General features: G+C 41.3%; 1 protein-coding gene across 1 annotated transcript in view; it reads right to left on the reverse strand.

Annotated features, from left to right (window-relative positions):
* The window catches only part of lifra (LIF receptor subunit alpha a), a 30,855-nt gene extending 12,247 nt beyond the window's left edge, over positions 1 to 18,608 (reverse strand). Inside the window, exons 1-13 of the mRNA XM_038983247.1 lie at positions 18,433 to 18,608; positions 12,673 to 12,825; positions 12,330 to 12,466; positions 11,946 to 12,099; positions 9,053 to 9,328; positions 8,709 to 8,838; positions 8,009 to 8,139; positions 7,711 to 7,856; positions 6,932 to 7,085; positions 6,251 to 6,315; positions 5,802 to 6,024; positions 5,116 to 5,301; positions 4,880 to 4,981 (exon numbers count right to left, since the gene is read on the reverse strand). Of these exons, the coding sequence (XP_038839175.1) occupies positions 4,880 to 4,981; positions 5,116 to 5,301; positions 5,802 to 6,024; positions 6,251 to 6,315; positions 6,932 to 7,085; positions 7,711 to 7,856; positions 8,009 to 8,139; positions 8,709 to 8,838; positions 9,053 to 9,328; positions 11,946 to 12,099; positions 12,330 to 12,466; positions 12,673 to 12,736 (1,768 nt within the window). The 5' untranslated portion in view covers positions 12,737 to 12,825; positions 18,433 to 18,608. The remainder of the gene's footprint in view (positions 1 to 4,879; positions 4,982 to 5,115; positions 5,302 to 5,801; positions 6,025 to 6,250; positions 6,316 to 6,931; positions 7,086 to 7,710; positions 7,857 to 8,008; positions 8,140 to 8,708; positions 8,839 to 9,052; positions 9,329 to 11,945; positions 12,100 to 12,329; positions 12,467 to 12,672; positions 12,826 to 18,432) is intronic.
* Positions 18,609 to 26,733: the final 8,125 nt, after the last annotated feature.

Genomic DNA, 26,733 nt, shown 5'->3' on the forward strand with positions numbered 1-26,733 from the left:
AGAGCCGTCATCCAGCCATGACCAGCCAGAGCCGTCATCCAGCCATGACCAGCCAGAGCCGTCATCCAGCCATGACCAGCCAGAGCCGTCATCCAGCCATGACCAGCCAGAGCCGTCATCCAGCCATGACCAGCCAGAGCCGTCATCCAGCCATGACCAGCCAGAGCCGTCATCCAGCCATGACCAGCCAGAGCCGTCATCCAGCCATGACCAGCCAGAGCCGTCATCCAGCCATGACCAGCCAGAGCCGTCATCCAGCCATGACCAGCCAGAGCCGTCATCCAGCCAGGATCCGCCAGAGCCGTCATCCAGCCAGGATCCGCCAGAGCCATCCAGCCAGGATCCGCCAGAGCCAGCCAGCCAGGATCCGCCAGAGCCAGCCAGCCAGGATCCGCCAGAGCCAGCCATCCAGTCCGGAGCTGCCGTCCCTCAGTCCGGAGCTGCCGTCCCTCAGTCCGGAGCTGCCGTCCCTCAGTCCGGAGCTGCCGTCCCTCAGTCCGGAGCTGCCGTCCCTCAGTCCGGAGCTGCCGTCCCTCAGTCCGGAGCTGCCGCCCCTCAGTCCGGAGCTGCCGCCCCTCAGTCCGGAGCTGCCGCCCCTTATCCCGGTGCTGCCCCTTATCCCGGTGCTGCTCCTTATCCCGGTGATGCCCCTTAGTCTGGTGATGCCCCTTAGTCTGGTGATGCCCCTTAGTCTGGTGATGCCCCTTAGTCCGGAGCTGCCCCTTAGTCCGGAGCTGCCCCTTAGTCCGGAGCTGCCCCTTAGTCCGGAGCTGCCCCTTATCCCGGTGATGCCCCTTATCCCGGTGATGCCCCTTATCCCGGTGATGCCCCTTAATTTAGGTGGGTTTATTTGGAGGGTGGTCATTGAGAGGGGGATACGAAAGCGGGTATTGACAATGGTGGAGTGGGGGCCACGTCCCGCACCCGAGCCGCCGCCATGATGGGGTCCACCCCGGACCCTCCCCTTTCTATTTCAGGTTGTGCGGTCGGAGTCCGCACCTTTGGGGGGGGGGTACTGTCACGCCCTGGCCTTAGTATTCTTTGTTTTCTTTATGTTTTTTAGTTAGGTCAGGGTGTGACATGGGGAATGTATGTGTTTTGTAGTGTCTATGGGGTGTTGTATGTGTATGGGGCAGAGTAGAGTAGAGTTGTCTAGTTATGTCTATGGCTGCCTAGATTGGTTCTCAATCAGAGACAGCTGTCATTCATTGTCTCTGATTGGGAGCCATATTTAAGGCAGCCATAGGCAGTAGGCTTTTGTGGGTAGTTGTCTATGTCTATGTTGCATGTGTGCACTTAGTTCAGGTTTAGCTTCACGATCGTTTGTTTTGTTCATTTTGTAAGTGTTTGTTTTTCCTTCATTAAAAGAAGATGTATTTTTCACGCGCTGCGCCTTGGTCCTCTCTCTCTCACGAAGACGATCGTGACACTGGGTCACTCCAGAAGGAGTATTTTCTTCTGTTCAAGCCATTCTGTTGATTTACTTCTGTGTTTTGGGTCATTGTCCTGTTTCATCACCCAACTTCTGTTGAGCTTCAATTGGCAGACAGCCTTACATTCAAAATGTCTTGATAAAATTGGGAATTCATTTTTCTGTTGATGATAGCAAGCTGTCCAGGCCCTAAGGCAGCCCCAACCACGATGCTCCCTCCACCATACGTTACAGTTGGGGTGAGGTTTTGATATTGGTGTGCTGTACACTTTTTTTCTCCACACAGTGTTGTGTGTTCCTTCCAAACAACTCAACTTTAGTTTCATCTGTCTACAGAATATTCCAGCTCTACTGGAACATCCAGGTGCTCTTTTGCGAACTTCAGACGTGCAGCAATGTTATTTTTGGACAGCAGCGGCTTCTTCCGTGGTGTCCTCCCATGAACACCATTCTTGTTTAGTGTTTTACGTATCGTAGACTCGTCAACAGAGATGTTAGCATATTCCAGAGATTTCTGTAAATCTTTAGCTGACACTAGGATTCTTCTTAACCTCATTGAGCATTCTGCGCTGTGCTCTTGCCGTAATCTTTGCAGGACGGCCACTCCTAGGGAAAGTAGCAACAGGGCTGAAATTTCTCCATTTATAGACAATTTGTCATACCGTGGACTGCCTTTTAGAGTCAACAATTCTTAATCTTAGGTCTTCTGAGATCTCTTTTGTTCGAGGCATGGTTCACATCAGGCAATGCTTCTCGTGAATAACAAACTCCAATTTTGTGAGTGTTTATAGGGAAGGCAGCGCTAACCAAAATCTCCAATCTTGTCTCATTGATTTGACTCCAGGTTAGCTGACTCCTGACTCCAATTAGCTTTTGGAGAAGTCATTAGCCTAGGGGTTCACATACTTTTCCCAAACTACACTGTGAATGTTTAAATGATGTATTCAATATAGAAAAATACAATAATTTATTGGTTTAAGCACACTGTGTCTGTCTATTGTTGCGACTTAGATGAAGATCAAGTCAAATTTATGTAGAAATCCAGGTAATTCCAAAGGGTTCACATACTTTTTCTTGCCACTGTAGATCGATACTTACTAGTGGAACCTTGAGAGTTAACCAACCCTGTGAACGTGTTTGGTATCTCATGTTATTATATTTTAACAGTGAAGTGAGGTAGGTTGGAAACTTCTGTTGTAGAGCTTTGTAAACAAAAATGGAGTAATGGAATGCTCTACGGACATTAATGACGACCAGTCAATCTTTTGATACAGGATGGTAGACGGCATCCAAAGGTTTAAGAGTAGTGGCTTCTGCATTCCAATAAATAGTGTCACCATATAGTCAAGAACTGGCAGGAAAGTTGACTGTACAATCTGCTTCCTACTGTTTAGGGAGAGGCACGATCTATTTCTATAAAAGAAGCCTACTTTAAATCTCAGCTTCTTAACTAGCTCATCCGTATGTTTTTTAAACGTCTAATTATTGTCATTCCAAAAGCCCAAATATTTATAGGCTGGAACATGCTCGATGAAAGAACCATCCAATGCATAAATGTGTAAGCCATCTAAAATATTGCTACAAGAAAACATAACATTTAGTTTTTCCCGCATTAAGTAACACTTTTAAATCAACAAGGGACAAAATCTGATTGCAGCTCCAACATAGCCTAGTCAGCCGTAGGGACAATAGAGTACATAAGTGTCATCTGCATACTGAGGAATGTTACAGGTCTTTGCAAATAGCCCAATATTATTTATATAAATAGTAAAGAGGTCAGGTCCCAAAATTGACCCCTGCGGGACACCTTTAGTAATATCGAGGTAACTTGACACCATCAGAAAGCACACATGGTCTCCTGTCTGACAGGAGACAGCCATTGCATTTCAGACAACCATTGAATGAGTAGGGGATGGTTGACAGTATCTAAGGCCTTGGATAGGTATATAAATATGGCAGCACAGTGATTCCTATGATCTAAGCAATTTAATATATACTTTAACTTTTTAGGGATAGGGGGCAGTATTCAGAAGTTTGGATGACTGAGGTGCCCAAGTAAAGTAGTAAAGTGCCTGTTACTCAGGCCCAGAAGCTAGGATATGTATATGTATGGTAGTATTGGATAGAAAACACAAAAGTTTCTAAAACTGTTAAAATAATGTCTGTGAATATAACAGAACTGATTTGGCAGGCGAAACCCCGAGGACAATCCATCCAGGACTTTTTTTTTTGGAGGTCATTCGACTTTCCAATGCTTTTCTATGGGGAAGCCGAATTATTAGGACCCAGATTGCAGTTCCACTAGATGTCGACAGTCTTTAGAAATTGTTAGAAGTTTTTTTTTTTTTTTTTAAATGAAGAAGTATTCGTATTCTTTCTAAGTGGCACTCAGAAGGACTCTAGTATTTTGGTGCACGTGAAAGACTGCGCATTCCTCGTTGTTTTTCTCCGGTATTGGAAACAGTTTATTCCGTCTTAAATTTGATCGATTATTTACATATTAGGGTACCTAAGGTTGGATTAGAAACGTTGTTTGAAATGTTTGGACCAATTTTACAGGTTACTTTTTACATTCCCTTGTAGGCATGTTGGGCGAGTTGGAACAGGTGTATTTCTGAATCAAACGCGCCAAATAAACTGACATTTTTGGGATATTAAAGCAGGACTTTATCGAACAAAACGACCATTCATTGTGTAACTGGGACATTTGGGATTGCAAAAAGATGAAGATCTTCAAAGGTAAGCAATTTATTTTATCGCTATTTCTGACTTTCGTGATGCATCTGCTTGGTTGGAAAATGATTGTGACACTCTCCGGTGAAGGCGCGCACTTGGTTATTTATCTCCGGTATTGAATATACTATTTTCCGTCTTAAATTTTATTGTTTATTTACATATTAGGGTACCTGAGGATTGATTAGGAACGTTGTTTGACATGTTTGAACCAAGTTTATTGGTAACGTTTGGGATTCATTTTGTATGCATTTTGTATGCAACCAGATGAAGATCTTCAAAGGTAAGGGATTTATTTAATCGCTATTTCTGACTTTCGCGATGCATCTGCTTGGTTGGAAAATGTTTTTAATGCTTTTGTATGCGGGGCGCTGTCCTCAGATAATCGCATGGTATGCTTTCGCCGTAAAGCCTTTTTTAAATCTGACAACGCGGCTGAGTTAACAAGAAGTTAAGCTTTTAAATGATGTATGACACCTGTATTTTCATGAAAGTTTAATATTATGATTTCTGTCATTTGAATTTGGCGCTCTGCAATTTCACCGGATGTTGTCGAGGTGGGTCGCTTGAGACACGCCTAGCCCAAAGAGGTTTTAAGACAAGCGTAGTGTATTAACGAACAAAATACTCAAATGTGTTTTTTGGAGTAAAATATCCCAGAAAAGACTAATACAATATGCTCAATTGCAGTCCTTCAATTGTCAGCCAACCTACCCAGTTCCTGCATGTACCCATGCCACCTCTCTAGCAACACAGTGGACTCCGATGAACAGGCATACAAAGAGAACGTGTATCTCACTCCTGCAAAAAAGTTACCTGCGAAGGAGAAAAAAGCATTTATTGAGACACACTCCGTGATACACTGGCTTTCTGGCAAATGCAGATGGGCCAGTCACACACTAAATCGATTATGTAAACTTGAAAAAAAAAAGTTCTCATCCCAGACTTACCGGATTGAACCATGGTGTTGGTGTTGTCCGCTGCCACCCTGGTCCACTCCACATTGCAGTCCTGTGTGCAGCTAGTGTTGTACCAGTCCACCACGTAGCCACAGCTAGCGTTAGCGTGGGCCACCCAGGACAGGGGAAACCCACTGCCATTGAATGCGACCCTGGAGATGGTGGTGTCCTCTGCATCTAAAAGATAGTCGGAGCTCAGTCTCAGTCCAAGAGCCCTATTTTTCCCAACATGCATCACTTTTAAAAAGTTACATGTGTAAAGGAGAGAGTGCCATGGCAAGTATTCATAAAGCGGCTCAGAGCAGGAGTGCCCTATCATTGATGATTTCAAAAGCCAAACTGATCTTAGATCCGGAGTCCTATTCTGAGATGCTGAATTCGGACCCCTTTTCCCCCCATTCTTACCTGGCAAGTGTCTGGGGATGACGGACCTTTCCCCCCCCCATTCTTACCTGGCAAGTGTCTGGGGATGACAGCCCTTTTCCCCCCATTCTTACCTGGCAAGTGTCTGGGGATGACAGCCCTTTTCCCCCCATTCTTACCTGGCAAGTGTCTGGGGATGACAGCCCCTTTCCCCCCATTCTTACCTGGCAAGTGTCTGGGGATGACAGCCCTTTTCCCCCCATTCTTACCTGGCAAGTGTCTGGGGATGACAGCCCTTTTCCCCCCATTCTTACCTGGCAAGTGTCTGGGGATGACAACATTCGCTGGGAGGGAGACTCCTGCAGGATTCCGAGCGGTGACCGTGACCGTGACTTTACTCCCGCGGTCAGTCACGTTGATGGGGAGACTAAACACGCTCTGGTGGAGGGTGAGAGTCTGTTGGCTGTTCTCCTCGGGGCTCCACAGGATCACCTCATAACCGCTGATCTGGCCGTGGCTCTCGCTCTTTGTTAGAGGCTTGAGGAGAAATATATAGCCGGTGAGGAGTACATTTAGGAACAGTTTGGCAGACACAGATTAAGGCTCGTGCTGGACAAAAAAAAGATGCTTAATGGAGTATTTCTATTGAAAGTGCTTTTAAATCCAGGACTAGTCTGGAAAAGGCCCTTAGTATTGTAGCTACTTTCTCACATGACCACTCAGAAACCCAGAATATTATGATAAGCAGCTAGGTAGTACTCACTTTCCACAAAACACGGCCTAGGTTGTCGCTGTCCATCCACAGCCATATGTCAGGAGCAACAGGGCCTGGCACAGGCACAGGAGAAAAAAACAGAGCTTTAAAGCTGGGAATCCTTAATGGTGAAACTGCCACGGCCGTTGGTGACATTACAACAAAGAAGTTACTGCAAACAATGAACACTGTTTTCCCCCCTGACACGTGTGACAGAACAGCAGCATATGTACTGCAACATGTTTTACCATGATGCACCATGCTCCCCAGCTCTGCTTCCTCAACAAAACAAAAACAACGGTAGAGGAGCCGCTAGTGGCGCCGTTTCCCCTACTGCAGAATTCCATCTTTTAAAATAGTGTTTAGTTCTGTATTTCAGTGTTTTCCTTGTATTTCAGTGTTTTCCTTATTGTCTAATGAAAGCAGTATGTGTGGAAACAGCAATGCCATGTAACCAAACAATGCGTCATGACCAGGTCAAAGGCAGCTCCTAGTCAATGGAATGTCAAGTCTCATTTCAGAGTTAAATGTTACTGTGATTGTTGCATTTCTCTTAGATGTTTTGTATGATATATATATAATCTCTGTCAGTGTATACCTCTGTATAGCATTTCATCTCAATACCACTATTTATATTTAAATAAAATAATGTTCACAAAAATATCTCCAATGACAGGGGTGTGTGCTTACGGTCCATTTTGGTTTGGAAACTCAGCGGCAAACTCCACTCTCCCCATTTCCAGAAGTTCTTCTGGGATCCACAGCGAACCTTAACGCTGTACTTTTCATCGGGCTGCAGGTCCTTCAGTACCACTGTGTTCAGTCCGTAACCAGTATAGGTTTGCTAGATTCGTTTATTTTTTAAAGACAACACAAAGCCATAAGCATACAATATATTATTTCAATGTCATATACCTATTCACAGGATCCTTTCCTACATGTTTTCATGGTCACCCCCTCGTTGAAATAGAATTGAATAAAGGTGGTAGTGGTCGAATATTTTGAGATGTTCCAATTTCCCCCTTAAATATCTAACTCCTTACTTCCTTACTCCCTTATAATTTAAATAACATTCCAAAAATGTATCACACACATTTGTGAGGACGTTTGGTAACATCAGGGATATTGGATTACATCCATTTTTGAGGATGATGCTAAATCATGTTAGCTACTGCCTGTATTAAAGGTAAACAACATATTATTGTGGATGCTATCACTACTGGCTTACAGAGACAACTCAAGGTAAGATTAAAATGACCCGTTTGCTTTTTTCAACCAAATCTCCATTTGATGTAAATGGCATGTTATAAAAGTGCCCAGACGGACACCTGTTTTGCGATTTCACTTAACTGATTGGGTAAGTTTCTCAAAACCAAGTGAAAATCGCAAAAAAAGAAACAAACAAACGTGTCCTTTAATGTAACCCAAACATGTATATTGGATAAATAATCCCCTTTAAGTCCACTCACCGTGCTGCTGTTCAAGTGGCTGGTCCGTTGCACCTGGCAGATAAGGGACAGCCTCTCGTAACCATTATACTTCCAGAGCCAACCCACACTGGCATTCCAGCTATAGACCTCTGGGGTGGTCAAATTCACAGGGGCCACTGGGCGGACTGGCAAAAACATTACATTCAAAAGAGTGTTTAAAGACCTTGCTCTGCAGCACTGCTGATGCTGTGGACTTGTTGTATTGAGGTTTACATACAGTCCTCTAATATTAATAATATTTAATAATAATGAGACTCTATCGAACAGCAGCACTTACCTCTGTGACCCAGCTCGGCTGCGTCTGTAAGCCTGAACTCGCCCAGCAGGTTGCGTGCGACTAGGGTCCAGTTCCCCTCCCACTGCTCCAAACCACAACGCATGTTGCTGTTCCTGGCTTTGGGGCAGTTCCTGAACATTCCAAATGGCAAAGAAAATGGATGAAAGTAGACATTATTGGAAGCTTTTTCCCCCCTCCAATAGCCAAGTTATGCAATAGGGACGAGTCCTAAATTACATCCTATTTCCTATACAGTGCACTACTTTTGACAAGAGGCCATTTGCAACACAGACATATCTAAAGCTGCAATATGTTACTTTTTAGGGCGACCCAACCAAATTCACATAGAAATGTGAGTTATAGATCTGTCATTCACATTGAAAACAAGTCTAAGAAGCGGTAGATCTATGTGCACTATTTCTCTGCTTCCCATGCTTAAGTTTAGTTTTTGCTCATTTACTTTCAGTTTTGTACACCAGTTTCAAACAGCTGAAAATAAAATATTTTGGTAATTGAAAATATATTTCACAGCGGTTTAGATGGTAAAATGATTCTCTACACTCCGAGTGCTTGTTTTCTCACAAACTGAAATTAGGAGAATTATTCAAATTTTATCAACCAGGAAATGGCAGAGTGATTTCTGCATATTGCACCTTCAGGAAACATAGAGGATGAAATGTGAATGTTTGTAAGACTGTACCTTCCATTCAGGGTGTAGTACGTCTGACGGGTCATTCCAAACAGATAGGTATCTCGGCCCTTTGACCACTGACAGTCCACAGAGATCAGGTCATGGGTTTCACACACCAAGTCACTGGGCAGAGGGGGGTCTAGAGATGGTGGGGGGGGGGGGGGGGGATATGGTCAAGGAAAATCTCAACATGTTTAGCCAATAGACATTCACATACAATAGATAAGACATACAATGCAGCTTAGCCGCGATTGATTCACTACTAGTGAAAGTTTGAGGGTTTGCATGTAGGGAATTCTACATTGAACACGACAGTACGAGAGAGTAGAAGCAACACTACAAAGTGGACTTACACCCCACAAACACAACAGCGCCAGCGATAATCATTTTCTTCTCGTTGCTGCAGACCACATTGGTCCCGGAGGGGTTGGACGGGCCCTGATTGGTCATTGTGGTAGCGTAGGTCCGCCTACTCAGCATGTTCACTTTCACAAGTGTGTCTTTGTACCACAGGCTTCCAAACTGTTGACCCTCTTCCACGATGCAGCAGAACGTCATGTTGCTGCCCACGGGAACCGTTTTCCCCTCTGGGTACATTTGTGAGTCTGTGTTGTCCGGGAGGTCCAACCCTGGGAGAAGAAAAAAAATGGAGATCAAAATGGAGTGGTGGGCATCACCAATGGTACGGTCGCTGACTGAACACTGAAGAGGCCCTCTTATTTAGCTGTTTTAATGGAAATTTCCTGCAATTCTACACATTTTGCCATGTGGCGGAAATAAAATATACCTGTTTTAAAGCTAATTAGGCCTACCTGCAATTCTACACCTTTTGCCATGGTATCTGAATGACTTGAACATAACAAAATCAATATGACAAAATAATACTCCTGCCTGTCGAGCTTTTATCTTTTCCACACACACACACACACACACACACACACACACACACACAGTTATATATATATACTTAGGTTGAAGTCATGAAAACTAACAAACTGTAGTTTTGGCAAGTCGGTTAGGACATCTACTTGGTGCATGACAAGTAATTTCAACAATTGTTTACAGACAGATTATTTAACTTCTAATTCACTGTATCACAATTCCAGTGGGTCAGAAGTTTACATACACTAAGTTGACTGTGCAATTAAACAGCGTGGAAAATTCCAGAAAATGATGTCATGGCTTTAGAAGCTTCTGATAGGCTAATTGACATCATTTGAGTCATTTGGAGGTTTACCTGTGGATGTATTTCAAGGCCTACCTTCAAACTCAGTGCCTCTTTGCTTGACATCATGGGAAAATCAAAAGAAATCAGCCAAGACCTCATAATTTTTTTTTTATAGACCTCCACAAGTCTGGTTCATCCTTGGGAGCAATTTCCAAATGCCTGAAGGTACCACATTCATCTGTATAAACACCATGGGACCACACAGCCATCATTCTGTCTCCTAGAGATTAACGTACTTTGGTGCGAAAAGTGCAAATCAATCCAAGAACAGCAGCAAAGGACCTTGTGAAGATGCTGGAGGAAACAGGTACAAAAGTATCTATATCCACAGTGAAATGAGTCATATATCGACATAACCTGAAAGGCCGCTCAGCAAGGAAGAAGCCACTGCTCCAAAACCGCCATAAAAAAAGCCAGACTACAGTTTCCAACTGCACATGGGGACAAAAGATCATATTTTTTGGAGAAATGTCCTCTGGTCTGATGAAACAAAAATAGAACTGTTTGGCCATAATGACCATCGTTATGTTTGGAGAAAAAAGGGGGATGCTTGCAAGCCGAAGAACACCATCCCAACCGTGAAGCACAGGGGTGGCAGCATCATGTTGTGGGGGTGCTTTGCTGCAGGAGGGACTGGTGCACTTCACAAAATAGATGGCATCATGAGGAAAGGAAAATTATGTGAATATATTGAAGCAACATCTCAAGTCATCAGTCAGGAAGTTAAAGCTCGGTCGCAAATGGGTCTTCCAAATGGACAATGACCCCAAGCATACTTCCAAAGTTGTGGCAAAATGGCTTAAGGACAACAAAGTCAAGGTATTGGAGTGGCCATCAGAAAGCCCTGACCTCAATCCCATAGAAAATTTGTGGGCAGAACTGAAAAAGCTTGTGCGAGCAAGGAGGCCTACAAACCCGACTCAGTTACACCAGCTCTGTCAGGAGGAATGGGACAAAATTCACCCAACTTATTGTGGGACGCTTGTGGAAGGCTACCTGAAACGTTTGACCCCAAGTTAAACAATTTATAGGCAATGCTACCAAATACTAATTGAATGTATGTAAACTTCTGACCCACTGGGAATGTGATGAAAGAAATAAAAGCTGAAATAAATCATTCTAAACTTCCGACTTCAACTGTACATACACACACACACATTCAACTGTACATACATACATACATACATACATGTAACAGTATAGCTTCCGTCCCTCTCCTCACCTCGAACCAGGGACCCTCTGCACACATCAACAACTGACACCCACGAAGCATCGTTACCCATCGCTCCACAAAAGCCACTGCCCTTGCAGGGCAAGGGGAACAACTACTTCAAGGTCTCAGAGCAAGTGACATCACCGATTGAAACGCTATTAGCGTGAACCCCGCTAACTAGCTAGCCATTTCACATCAGTTACATACACACATACATGTGTATTTACATACATACACACACACACACAGTATTATTACTTTAAGTTTACACTGAATGTTTTTTTTTTTTACTGTTTGGACATAGCCGGCCACAAAAAAACACTTAGGCGACCCGCTCAATACTTTTCTATGCAGAAGAAACGCTGATTATGGCGGCATAGGCCTGCCCCACTGTAAAAACACTTAATTTATTCCAGAGGAGCAATTAGTTTGAGTAGGTCTGCAACAACCACGACACCATACCACACCCATCCACTCACATCGTCATCAAATCCTCCTAAACCACCAGACATTACTGGCATCTAAAAAGGCATCAAAACAATTCTGTCCATAAAAAGGACATGTCCAGCTCACCACACCTATTGTTTTCTGAGTACATAATGCTATTGGTGAAAATGTGATATTCCTGTTTTTTTTGCAAAATTCCAGGAACTTTCCCCAAAATACCCAGTTTTTCCAGAAATTCTGTTTGGAGGATTCCGGATATGTGCTCATTCCCATCTGTTGGCGTGAATCTTACCCTCCTCTAGGAAAAACAACATATAGGGAGTGTTGCAAGCCCCCCCGTGTGCAGAGAGAGACCAACCTGGAAGTATCTGTTGAGAACTCCATTCGCTGACATCTTGGCCGTCTCTGGAGCGCACTTTGACCGACAGAGAGGTACACTCCAGGGGTACTGGAGAGGTCCAGTTCCATTGGTGCTTCCCTGTGCTCTGGTCTTCTGTTACACCCACTGTCTCCTACCAAAAACAAATAGTCGAATTGTTAAGACGTTGGTTTCCTGAGCGGGAGACCAGGGTTCAGATCCCACCCGTGACAATAGCACGTGCTCCAGTCAAGAGACACGACTGAAGAGCAAGACACTACAAGTGAACATGTAGCCTACCGACGCTAAGAAAACGTAAGGATCTGTTACAATATACTTTTTAAATTTAAACACAGTCTTGATCAAACATAATACTTCACTTACATTCAACACAATCTCCATGAGTTCAGTGCGTAGAATCTCCACGTCAAAGGCAGAGGCGTGGCTGTCCTCCCATGTGACCGACAGCTTTTGTGTTTCCTTGTCTGCATCCAGCCTCACTTGCTGTGGAGTTGCGAGTCCTGCAGACCCATCGAACAGTTTGAAAACCCAAATAGAGAACGCTTCAGTTAGTGACTCTATCAAGTCCTGAGCATCAATATTATCTGATAATAAAACGTTATGATGCTTTATTACTTGTTATGTGCATGTAACCTTTCTAAAGTCGTATTAGAAGAGTTATATAATATGCTATAAACACTAATTCCATCTCACTGGATAGACTTACCACTGGCCTGGCTCTCTGTGACCCTCAGGCCCAGGAGCAGAATGCAGAAGAACAGACTTGGCATGGTGGTTAGTTAGATCCTTCCAGGTGATGCAGTCTGTGGTTCACTGCAACGGCAGTTGAGACATGGCAACGGGAGACAACAGCACTTCCCTGTCGACACACACAATAAGATAATATTAGACTAAATTAAAATATGAATAAAAGAGCCTTAGTCTCTCCATCACGTAATTTATCATGTGATTTACCTGAAACCCCAAAATTACAATGCCAGTTACAGACACCCTATAATGACGTGGCACAAGTCGGCGTGGTTGTTCCGACTTGAATTCAGCAGAGCCACTTCAATTTCGAGAAAGAGTAGCAACAAATACTAGACTACTACGTACAAGAGAAAGTCATGTTTTCTTTAAAGTCTACAAAAAAAAATGCTGTGACCGGCATAAATATACAACTAGCAGGTGCACTAGTAAAAAAATGTCACGGACAAATTGTTCCCATTTCCCCTACAGTAGATTTGCCTGCAGTAGCCTAGCTCTGGCACAAGGCCTTAGTGCACATCCCTTTACAAAGAGAGCAGAGGGAACTCGTAAGCGCTTGCTATAGCCTAATAATTAACAAGATACAAGCTGTTATGACTAGCCTAGCCCTACATGGAGCCACAACATTTTGGATGACTTGACTTGCCTCTGCTTAAAATGTCATTAAATTGCTAGATTTGTTTTGAGAAACGTAGGACTGTAAATACATGCATGTGAATAAGTTGAAGTGAGCTTTTAGTAGACAGTGATAGGCCTATGAAGATCAAATTCTTCATTATTCCATTACACATGAACATAGCCAGATGTGTTTACTGCAGTGGTACATATGTAGGATCTTAACATGATCAGACTTGTGTTGCTGAGAATGTTCCTACACAACAGGAAATGCAAACTTGTAGTGTATTCGAGCGTTAAAACAACTTTAAAAAAGGCTTATAAAGTTTGCAATTTCAACTTTAAAATGTCAAGACTTGATTTGCCCTAAGGATTGTTCCATGTCACATCAGCAATCTCATATTGTTCTGAAATAATTTCTGTAGTTAGAAACAGAAAAGATTAATATTCCTGCAACATGTTGTAATCTCTGAATCTCTGAGAAAGCAATCAATTATGCTAATTGATTGCACTCAAAATTGGCCATTTTACATCATAGGATTCATATAATATTCAATAAATAGAGTACCTAATATCTGATTTGGACTAAGATTTTTTCTTACAATGAGTAAGACATGGGGAAAACAAAGAAATGGTCAAAAGCCAATGAGTATATAGTATCAGTTCTCTATGTCTGACATGTAGTATGGTTTCTTCATACTATTATTCGGTTCCAAATAAACAGAGAAAAAACCTCACGGACGCTTAATCATGCTCAAACCATGTTCATTCACCCACTGGGTCATACAGCTGCATAAGACAATGACCAAATTCACACAAGCACTGATATTTAACAATTTCTCCTATGCTGAGCCCCTCCTTACACATCTGAACAGCCAATACACCTCTGTTGCTATCCAGAAGATTAGTGATATATGTTCTTCCTCACTTCATCTAACCTGACCTCTGCCCAAATTCCTCACTCCTCCCCAACTCACAGCTGTGGTGACTTGTACCAGGCTGTTTTCTGTCCTCCCAGAGGATCCCTGATGGGTAACAATAACATATCCTGACATAATGTAAACATTATACATTCCCCTTTCTCCCTCAGTGACATGAATAACTATATTTCATGATTTCAAAAGTTAAGAAAACAGAACCCATCACTATGTAATGTATTCTCAGGGAATGTTATGTTTTTGTCCTCTCCCCTTTTTAGGGAAATTAGTCATTTAATAGGGGGCAGTATCCTGAATTTCCGCCTGACTGACGTGCCCAAAGTAAACTGCGTGTTACTCAGGCCCAGAAGCCTCACACCAACATCTAGTTGTCAGAACCTGGTATTATCAGGATGTTGAATGGGACATACAGTGTCTTCAAAGTGTGTGCCTGAGCACCACTCTCCATATTTTCAAGCATAGAGGTGTTCCCACCACTATTCTTGAAAATAGGGAGAATGGTACTCAGTAATGTGTCGTATTAGATTTGCCCCAAACATAACACTTTGTATTCAGGACATAAAGTTAATTGCTTTGTCACATTTTTTTGTAGTATTACTTTAGTGCCTTGTTGCAAACAGGATGCATGTTTTGGGATATTTTTTATTCTGTACAGGTTTCCTTCTTTTCACTCCCAATTAGGTTAGTATTGTGGAGTAACTACAATGTTGTTGATCCATCCTCAGTTCTCCTATCACAGCCATTAAACTATGCAACTGTTTTAAAGTCACCATTGGCCTCATGGTGAAATCCCCGAGCGGTTTCTTTCCTCTCCGGCAACGGAGTTAGGAAGGACGCCTGTATCTTTGTAGTCACTGGGTGTATTGATACACCATCCAAAGTGTAATTAATAACTTCACCATGCTCAAAGTAATAACCAATGTCTGCTTTAAAAAATATATATACCCATCTACCAATAGGTGCACTTCCCTTTATGGTTGAATCTGTGTTTGAAATTCATTGCTCAACTGAGGGGCCTTACAATTATCTGTATGTATGTGTGGGGTACTGAGATGAGGTAGTCATTAAAAAAAATCACATTAAAGACTATTATTGGACACAGAGAGTCCATGCAACTTATTATGTGACTTGTTAAACACATTTTTACTCCTGAATTTATTTAGCCTTGTCGTAACAAAGGGATTGAATAGGGATCAAGACCTTTCAGCCTTTTGTTTTTAATGAATTTGTAGAAATTTCTAAAAACATAATTCCACTTAGACATTATGGGGTATTTTGTTTAGGCCAGTGACATCACAATCTAAATGTAATACATATTAAATTCAAGGTGTAACACAACAAAATGTATCAGAAGTAAAGGGGTGTGAATACTTTCTGAAAGCATTGTAAACCCAACAGTTTCAATTACTAATTGGTGTGGTGTGTCCGTGGGTGGCTTTTGACCAGTTTTTTGGATTCCTCATGTCTAACTCATTGTTATAAAAAGGTTTGGTCCAAATCGGATGTTAGGTACTTTATTTATTGAATATTATATGAATCCTATCAATTTAAAAAGGCCAATTTGGGTGCAATCAATTAGCTTAATTTCTCAGAGATCAAATTATATTTCCACAAATAATGCTGCAGGAATGCTAAATCTTATCTGTTTCTAAGAAGAGAAACAATTTCAGAACAATCTCAGATGGTGGGTGTCAGAATCATCGTTCTTGTACTTTCTGAGGTGGAATGACCCCAAATAAATAAAACAAATGTATCAACCCCTCCAAAATAAAATGGCCATTAATTATAATCCACATATTAATTCACATTTCTTGTTGCTCCAGGATTATTTTCATGCTGTAGCAAACTGGCTCAAATTAAGATCCGACAGCTGTTAAATGTAGCCTGGTCCCAGATCTGTTGGTCCCATCATGTCAATTCACTGTCATACCAAACATACAAGGAGTTGACATGATAGCAGAAACAGTTCTGGAAGCAGGCTATAAAATGCCCTTAGGTGTGACGCATCTATGTGCTCGAGACAGAGATTTGGGGTTAAATCAAATTAGATGTAACATTGTGTTGTGATGTTGTCATGACTCCACTCCAGTTGGTCCAGTTCCCTGGGACAAGCTTGAGCAGGCCTATCATCCTGCATTACAATGATAACACAACCGTAACTTAAAGGAGTGTCCATCTCTACCAAACCCATTAAAGGAACATTGTAGGCAGTTAACTGGGTTTGCTATTATTAGAAAATAAAAGACTCTACAGGTGAGGAAAAGTAGAGCCCAGCCCTAAAGCAGATTTCCCTTCTGAACAATGAAAAAGACATGGGGCAGCAGGTAGCCTAGTGGTTAGAGTGTTGGACTAGTAACCAAAAGGTTACAAAATCAAATCCCTGAGCTGATAAGGTAAAAATCTGTTGTTCTGCCCCTGAACAAGGCAGTTAACATTGACAATAAGAATGTGTTCTTAACTGACTTGCCTAGTTAAATAAAGGTTAAAAAAAGACAGTTTTGCATTGCATGGATTGGCTCCACACATCCCCCCAGATGTGGATAATAAAGTGACCCTTCACATCCAAACGACCTCAGAATTCTGTGGAAAATGACACGCTGAAGACAGAAGTGATAAAACACACAAGTGCAAAGTCCCATTAGGAGAAGGAAGTACAAATGCAGAGTAGAGGAACCAACATTGGCTGCTATGTCTACTCCTCTTACAGCATCAAATGCCTAGAGACCACAGACACCACAACTGATTGCTTTTGATGAGAACCATGTTCAGTAATGCATTTCTGTGGAGCCATGGAACCAAGGATGTGAAACAGTATGCTTCTGTCCTTGGCAGTCTTAGGAACATGAGCAACTAATTAGAGTTCCAATCCTTCCTTCCTTCCTTCCTTCCTTCCTTCCTTCCTTCCTTCCTTCAAGTGAAAGATGAGCACTGTCTTTCTATCTGTTCTCTTTCTGGGGAAAATACAACTCACTACAATGAGAGACAGACAGAATAATAAGGCTAGCACGTATCCTAAATGAAAAGGGGTATAACTTCAAAAGCTTGCAGCAGCACCTCACTTGAACACAGCACTAATTCTTCCACTTGTGTAAATAATCAGCCGAGTGAGAAAAGGAACATGGTCATTGCATTTTTAAATACACAAGTCGAACAATTCACACCGCATCCTTTTTATGCATTTTAAGTCATGTTGAGTCAGAGCTGGGATGCTAGAGGAAAACCTTACGGTCACAGTTGAAGCTCTGTTCTGAAAGTACTCCATCTTGAAAACAGTGCTAAAATGCTAAATTGGCCATTGAACAAGATACCAAAAGATTGTTTTTGAGTAAAGTGATCCGTTCCTCCCATTCTAGATCCACTTAATAATATTATCTAGCCTACATGCACTAGCTTGTTAGTTGACACTATTCAGTGATAAATAACTATTGTAAATCAACACATTGAGGTAGCTAGCATGTGTTCAAGTACAGAGAGATAGTAACGGGCCATTCCAATCCAAAACACCAGTGAGTACTGTTAACAATGTATTTCGTAACTTAGTTTAGTTAAAATAAATGTAATTTCTGGAGATTTATAAAATGTAAATAATGGTTGAATATTAGGTATTAAGGACATTAATGCAATTGTAGGGTGGTGGTGGTGGGGGGCCTACCTAGCCATCTAACGTTACCTGCCTATAAAAAATAGCTAAATCTGTTTTTGATACCTGGTTTACTAAACTAACGATAATTAACGTGAACTATGTTCATATTCAAATAGCTAACCATAAATTAATAGAAGTAAATGGTTATCAAACTCATGATAGCCAGTAAGGTTAGTTATGATTATAATAACACATTGTATTTCAAAACATGCCATGGCCTTTACTTTAGCTAACGTTAACGTTTTATAATTTGGCTAATTTTAGATAAGTAGCTGACGTTAGGCCTTGATGCTACCTCACACCAATGATTCTGTACAAAATGTATCTAGACCAATACCATAATAATAACAACCTCACTATAACGTTAGCTAACTAGTTTAGAGTTTAACCAAATTCTACTAGGCTACTTGCCAGCAAGCTATATTTGGCTTTCTAGCTAACTCCGTTACACGCAGACATGATGTTGTTTCATGTTATGGAGAGCGCGTCAGTTAACCCAATAATAAAAAATATCCGAAATTACCTTACGCCGACCTGGGATCACGTAGTAGATCGTATTTTATAACAATTCGCCTTTTAATTATCAACAACCGGTGGATATAAGATATAAAACAAATCTAAAGAGAGTTGAAATGTGAGTTTCAACAAGCTAGCTGTCTGGTCAAGCTTCGCCGTGAGTATAGAGAATTCAGAATTCCAGAATGTCGGATTTACTGGAAAAGGCGTACGATACACGTCCGATTCCATTTCGGTAACGAGCCTCCCTTCCCTACTGCTTTATTCCTTAGCTGTTTGCAAACCTGAAGTTACTTGAAAGGTAAGATCAAAATGGTGATTGATACATACATTATCATGATAGGCCATCGAATTAACGTGATATTTTAAGAGCTTTCAAGTCCAGTGCATCAAAGGGATTGAAGAATAAGAGACTAGAGACTGAAATGGAACTGGGCCTGAAAACGTCAAATTGGCGACAACTGGACAGCATTTCCGGTCTCGCCTATATTGAATAATTTTGTTGACCATCCACTTTGTTGACTGACGTTAGATCATTTTCCTTTGCCGTAGTACTTCACAGTGGCCAATAAATATATTTGCAAATAAGTACAAATATATATTTATATGTTTGAAAGAATTCAGAGAGCTTTATGTAAGGTAGCGTAAAAAGAAACACGGCTCCCTCTCAAGAACCCCTGCTGTGCCATGCAGGTCAAGGAAAGCACGAGTCGCACGGGATTGGTTATTACTGGGGGATATAGGTTACGAGCACAAATCAACACATCTGTAATTTAAATTTCGTCCTTATCTGTAATTCGGTCATTTTTTACATAGCAGGAGAGAAATAATTGCAGCCGGAAAAAACAACAGTTTATCGACTAACTCCACCGAGGTCCTCTGATAATACTAGTCCCGTGCAAATCGACATCCATGTGCTTTGAGAGAATTGTCTGAGCTTTACATTTCTCTCAAGTGTTTCTCGCGGTTTCAGCAAGAAAACAGTAACTGATTCGATCATTTGATGCTTAAAACGAAGTGCTGCGCATAGCCAATATATGAAAAGCCTATGTATCAACTTTCAGTGAATGCTTATAGGTGTGCCAATGAATTGGACATCGCGAAATGCGTCAGTTGTAAAAACATTGCGCCTATGTAATGCAACCCTTGCTGTTAATACATCGCAAATCAGCATTACAACTGAGCTAAACGTTTGGAAATGACAAGTGCACTTTCTCATTCATAGACTAAAAATGCATCTCAAGTGCGCCGTTCAGCTCAGATCTGCAGGCTGGGGCCATTTAAGGACGTCTTCTACTGCGGATCGCGAAACTATCCTAATGATTATAATTACACTTCCTTAATCCAGATATTATGGCGACACTATACCGAGGATGCTTTGGTGTGGTTTAGAAACGTGGGAGCCAAACTGGAGTTATCAGTGTTTCCTGTTATCACCTAGACATGTTGAAATATCTTCACGCCTAGATAAAAAAACGTCCAGGCTTCAGTCATAACTATACTTACAAGCCCATAATAAATAAGTAATTTATTTTTTAAAATTACTTATTACAGAAGGCGGTTAGATTTTTTAAAAACGAATCGTCGACTGGAATAATGGGCATTCTGTGGTAATAATTACATAACCAACGTTCTCTAGTAATACTAGTCCTGCGCAAATAGGGTTTTCACTGCTTTATCAGACCAAATTTCATAGATCATTTTCGTTAACTGAATACAGTGCAAGTGATTTTTTGCATTTTTCAGACCTTCCGCTTCGTTTACACAGGCAGTCCAATGCCATGTTTACTTGCTATCGGAAACTCGGAACCTCCGAGTAAAAATGAACATAAGTTATTTGCTTAGAGCTTCATACTGGTTGATTCTGATACTGTCCAAGTGGTAAACTCGGGATCATCTTTATAAAACGAGATAGCAAGTCGAAATGTCAGAGTTTCATAGTTCCCGACTAGCATTTGAACGCGGCACAATTCTGTTTATTTGCTACTAATTGGTCTTTTGACTATAATTGGGCAAAATATCAGAATTACGCTTCCTGTGTACACAAACTAAACGCCTCACTTGCTTGTCAGAGCTTTCTATTTCCTAGTTGTGATGTCGGAAATACAACTTTTTTTCATTTGTTGGGTTCCCGAGTGGTGCAGTGGTCTAAGGCTCTGCATCTCAGTGCAAGAGGCATCACTGCAGTCCTTGGTTCAAATCCAGACTGCATCACATCCGGTCGTGATTGGGAGTTGCATAGGGCGGAGCACAATTGTTCAACCAATAAGATTTTAGCTAGCTTGATAAGCTAACATTTTTTTAATTTAATAACAAACAAACAAAAAATACCTTTATTTAAACTAGGCAAGTCAGTTGAGAAATCATGTGACTAAACTGAATAAAATGAAGAAGAAACTACAGTACACTATGAAACAAAGATAAATTACATAAAGAATGATAGTAAAAAGCTTTGGAGCACCTTAAATTAAATTGTGAAAAAAGGCAAACTCAGCTCCATCTTTCATTGAATCAGATGGCTCATTCATCACAAAACCGACTGATATTGCCAACTACTTTAATGATTTTGTCATTGCCAAGATTAGCAAATTTAGGCATGACATGCCAGCAAATAATGCTGACACTACACATCCAAGTAAATCTGACCAAATTATGAAAGACAAGCATTGTAAATTTGAATTCTGTGAAAAGTGAGTATGGAAGAGGTGAAAAAAGTATTGTTGTATATCAACAATGACAAGCCACCGGGGTCTGACAACTTGGATGGAAAGTTACTGAGGATAATATCGGATGATATTGACACTCCTATTTGCCATATTTTCAAATTAAGCCTACTAGAAAGTGTGTGGCCCCAGGCCTGGAGGGAAGCAAAAGTGATTCCGCTACCAAAGAATAGTAAAGCCCCCTTTACTGGCTCAAATAGCCGACCAACCAGCCTGTTACCAATCCTAACATTTTATTTTACCAGATACAATGCTATTTTACAGTAAACAAAAAAGCTTACAATGTATTCTATAATTTCTACCGTTCTGTGAGCCAGCTATGATTTTCCCTGCCTTGGCAGCAGCTAATGGGGATCTCTAATAAATAAATACAAATATAAATGTGGTACAAATATTGCACTACAGGAAAATATATTGATTGTGGGTCTATAAATCCAAGGTTCAGTCTACTCATTAGAGTCCATAGTATCCAGTTTTGAACAAATATTTAGGTCCCTCAAACTCAACTCTGCATCTCGAAGACAGTTCCACTGCATTTTTTCATTGTTCCCCTCTAATTTAGACCTGGGACACCAGGTGAGTGCAATAAATTACCGGTTAGAACAGAAAATCAGCATGCTCTGGACCTCGTACGGTAAGAGTTGAATACCCCCTGATCTAGATCATAGACCCAGGTACACAAAAAAAAACATGGGACAGGACTCTTATTCTGAAGGATTCCAAAAATCTGTGACTCGGAAGTCTCTAATTATTTTGATGGCTTTGCCGCAATAGTGCCAATCTGACCTCCATTATGCCAGCAAGACCGAGCAAGAATATTGCTCGCCAGTTTGTAGACCTAAAACCTGGAAATTAGTTACCTATGGTTCGTTCAGCCATTCCTATGTGGAAAATTCATGGGGAACGAATAGGGTTTTGGGATAAATGCCAAAAATAAGGTCTGAAGTTAACACAGGCTTAGGAGATCTGATACATTCTACTCAGGAGCACCTCTAACTTCCAAATCCATGGATAGAGTATAACATTTAAAGCAACGTGTATTTTATCTTCACAATGTGCTTATAATATTTACAAAAAGATAAAACTACCTGTTGTGATATCACGACAACAATGACATTGACAATTAAGCTTCCACCCATTCTGAAGCTGCAGTGACAGCATATATTCCATGAATGAATTGTAGTCATACTGTATCCCATATGAACATATGGTAGAGCACATTGAGAAATGGTTGGAGCTTAAGTAAATGAATGTAAAGAACATAATATTCAACAGACCCTATTGATCTAGCACTAGAATCTATATATGGTGTTATATCATGGGGAACTGTGGTCTAAATACCCAGCAACCCTTTCTACTCCACCCATTCCATTGGTCCCAATGGAACACCACTGTATTGTAGGCCTTTAAAATGTCATATTGGTTTATAGAGAAAAACATATATTCTATGTGCCGATGTAACAGTGGGGTTAGAATTACTCAGTAGGGTCTGTAGAATCTATATATCTAATCAAATTTTATTTGTCACATGCGCCGAATACAATAGGTGTAGGACCTTACCGTAAAATGCTTACTTACAAGCCCTTAACCAACAATGCAGTTCAAGAAATAGAGTTAAGAATATGGGTCAATATGCGGAGTCAATAGAGTCAATGGGTGGGGGTACAGGTTAGTCGAGGTAATTTGTACATGTAGGTAGGGGTAAAATGACTATGCATAGATAATAAACAGCGAGTAGCAGCAGTTTAAAAACAAAAAAACGTGTGTGTGTGGGGGGGGGGGGGTCAATGTAAATAGTCCGGTGGCCATTTGATTAATTGTTCAGCAGTCTTATAGCTTGGGGGTAGAAGTACACTTTCTCATCCACCCACTCCATTCACTGCAATGCAATACACCGTAGGCCTATGAATTACATATTGGCTTGCTCACACGCTCTATATAGGTAATGTATATTATAATTTTGTATTCATACTATGATTCTCCCATTCCATGGAATGTTCACCGTCCTCATATGACGACATGTCTGCTAAAATGTTTTATCTGGTTCTTCAATGATTGACAAAACAGACAAGGTTGACTGATTCTATACAAGTAAAGACCAACAAAATCCAACTCCTTACATGGAATGTGCACGGGCTCCATGATGGCAAAAAAAAAAAGAGCACAAGTTTCTTGAACACTTCAAGAGATTGTCAGCAGATGTGGCTTTCCTGCAAAAATTACATTTCAAAAAAGGAGAAATTGAATATTTAAAGAGGAGCTGGGTTGGTGAGGCCTATGCTGCCACCTACTGTAACTGCAGCGGTGTAGGCGTCCTGATGAATAAGAATACACGTTTCCCTTAATATCGCAGCACACAGACCAAGAAGGACATTTTCCAATGTTGAATTGTAACTTACATGGTAAAAAATACACATTGATAATACCAATTACCCCACCAACGACATTCTGGGCCATAACAGACAAAAGGAAAGCTTTATAGCCTCCCAGACTTGGAATTGTATCGACTCGCCCACCCAAGGCTTTTACTTGAGACATTGTTTAATGCACTAAAGACGAACAATGGGTAATTATTGATGATGTACATGCTCACCCCCAAAATCTTTTCACATGTTTATTTGAAAGGATAAAGCTAAGAACATAGTTAAGAACACTATAACAATATGGAATAAAATGAAACGGATTCTACAAGAACCAATATCACTCCCTAAAACACAACCCTATGGAACAATCCTTTGAATGCACTTCAGAATGCACCAATAAATTCACCCACATGGAAAACTAAAGGCATAGAAACCGTAAATGAATTGTTAATAGGAAATAGATTAATTTTGACAGAATGACAGAATTAAAAAGCCATTTTTGACAAACCAATGCAGGTATTTTCAAATACATGCAACTAAAAATGTTCATATCACGAAATCTTGATTTAAAATATTTTGGACACCAGAGCAATCTTGAGGAAATCCTATTTGAGTCATAAAAGGATATTCATATGATTGTTAAGATACACAAAACCTTGCCTATCCAACTGACAATCTCTTAGAAAAAATATAAACTATTGGAACCAAGACTTAAAAATAACTGATATTCGCACACAGGGTCGCAACTTTCACTGGGTGCGGGTTGGACATGACCCCCTCACATTCTGAAATTGCATTTTTGTCCCCCACAATTTTATAATTGCACTGTGATACAAAACGCGTCGCCTATGTGCTTTAGGACCATGTGGACGCCTCAGAGCAGTTGGGTAGGCTGTTTTCCAGTTTCAGCTGGCTGGATTAAGGACTGCAACTACACGGACACCACCGAGCATGCAGACAGGCTGTGTGAAGGCAAAGCTTCTGAAAGGCTGGAGTTTAGGACCAGCACAGCAGATGTTAACAGAGGCAGCTGCTGTCTTTGTTGCGCATTTACTCTGAGTTGTAAAAGCAAGCAGAGCAGAAACTGGCTACTCTTTAGTTGACTGATCTAGCTGGCAAGGTAACTGCTGTTTGACAGAAGAAGAAAACAATATTCACAGTGCTGAGCTAGTAGGGTAACTGACATGTTACGTTAGTTAATGTTTCATCCCCTCTCAACTGAAGTGAATTAACTACTAGCAGCTAGTTAGCTAGCTAGTAGCTACCACACCCAGTTCAGCTCTAGCTAGCTATCTGTCAGGTAGTAGTATCAAACAGATTTTGTGTATATGAAAATGTTTTGTAGCCTTTGTTTTGTCCCATTCAAACAGAAGTACATTTGATGATGTACCACTGTACCATTAGCAAGAGCTAGCCAAAAGTTGGTTTAAGTTAGCTATCTAGCTAGCGCACCAACGTTTGCAACTATTTTAAGGCAGTCTGACAAACCTCCAAAGTTGATTTCCAAACTGTATCAAACCAATATCTGAAGAAGACCTGGGAGATGATGAAGAATGGATACAGATATGTTAGAATGTCCAGTCATGTTCACATAATCTCACACATAAATTACTGCAGTTTAAGACCACCCATAGAATGTACTATATGCCAGTTAAACTGAATATCATGTAATTCTGCTGCTGGAGGTGTAAAACACAAAAGGGAACATATTGCCTACAGTATGTTATGCTCTTGTGAAGGCTGGCTGAATTCCGGCAAAGAGTATGTACTTTTATCTCAGCATGTCTACAGATTCTCCCTTCACCCTGTTTTTGTTTGCTTTGAAATGTTGACACTGGAGACTGTTATGAAGTTAAAAGAGCTCTACAGTACTATTAGGCTTATGCTATGAAATACAGTGTGTTCGGAAAGTATTCACACCCCTTCACTTTTTTCATGTTTCCATGTACTTTGTTGAAGCACCTTTAGCAGCGATTACAGCCTCGAGTCTTCTTAGGTATGACGCTACAAGCTTGGCACACCTGCATCTGGGGAGTTTCTCCCATTCTTCTCTGCAGATCCTCTCAAGCTCTATCAGTTTGGATGGGGGGCGTGGCTGCACAGCTATTTTCAGGTCTTTCCAGAGATGTTTGATCAGGTTCAAGTCCGGCCTTTGGGCTGGGCCACTCAAGGACCTTCAGAGACTTGTCCCGAAGCCCTCCTGCATTGTCTTGGCTATGTGCTTAGGGTTATTGTCCTGTTGGAAGGTAAACCTTTGCCCCAATCTGAGGTCCTGAGCGCTCTGGAGCAGGTTTTCATCAAGGATCTGTGCCACTCGGGAGCCCTCGAAATGTACAGCGACAGATTTCAAAAGATTCTTACAGTATTCACCCTGCACACCAAGTCAGAACCGTAGGATAAATAAAGGGGGCATTTAAGCAGACAATGAAAGCTCTTACAATATTAAATTGTTACATTTCTCTAAAACAGGCTAAAGGCTACATGTGCACCACCAAGCCAGAACTGTCGGCAAAAATAGGAGGGGAAACGGGACCAAACTATTATGGTGAGGCACATGGGCTCCGTACAGCTTACTGCACAACACAACACTTTGTATTACTTTCTTAGCTACAGTATAAATATCTCCCTAGCATATTACATTATTCATGAAGCAGCATACAATACATTTTTGGACTCACCTTGTTGTGCTATGAACACTTGAACAAGAAGGTGGCGCAGTGGTCCTTCGTGATCAAACTTTGTCATCAAAGTCTGGCATTCTCTGGATTGATGATGCTTCAAGATAACTGGGAACCCAGAAAAAAAAGGTAGAATCATGATGATGTCAGTAATCTTCAGGTCAGAGCTCTAGAAAGAGGCCCGAGTTCCCGACTTGCAATTCCGAGTTGGATGACCGTTCAAAACGTATTTTCCCAGTCGAAGCAATTTTTTTTCCAGAGTTCCCAGTTGTCTTGAACTCACTGAAATTAGATTTCCTAGTTTTGAGTTTCCAGTTGTTTTGAGCGTGGCAGAAGTCGTGCTGGATTGACACCATAGCCAATGTTGAATGTTTATTATTTTAAGCTTGGGAGAGACCCTTAAACCCAGACGTGGGACCAAACACCCACTCCACTGAACACCAATTCCTACCAAACCACTCATTGTTGAATTTGCGATTTCCAACTTGTTATGTAATGTTTATGTCCAATGGCCGATGAGCACCGATACGTTTTATTTGGTACG

This window comes from Salvelinus namaycush, chromosome 1 (genome assembly GCF_016432855.1).
Source record: "Salvelinus namaycush isolate Seneca chromosome 1, SaNama_1.0, whole genome shotgun sequence".
Taxonomy (NCBI): domain Eukaryota; kingdom Metazoa; phylum Chordata; class Actinopteri; order Salmoniformes; family Salmonidae; genus Salvelinus; species Salvelinus namaycush.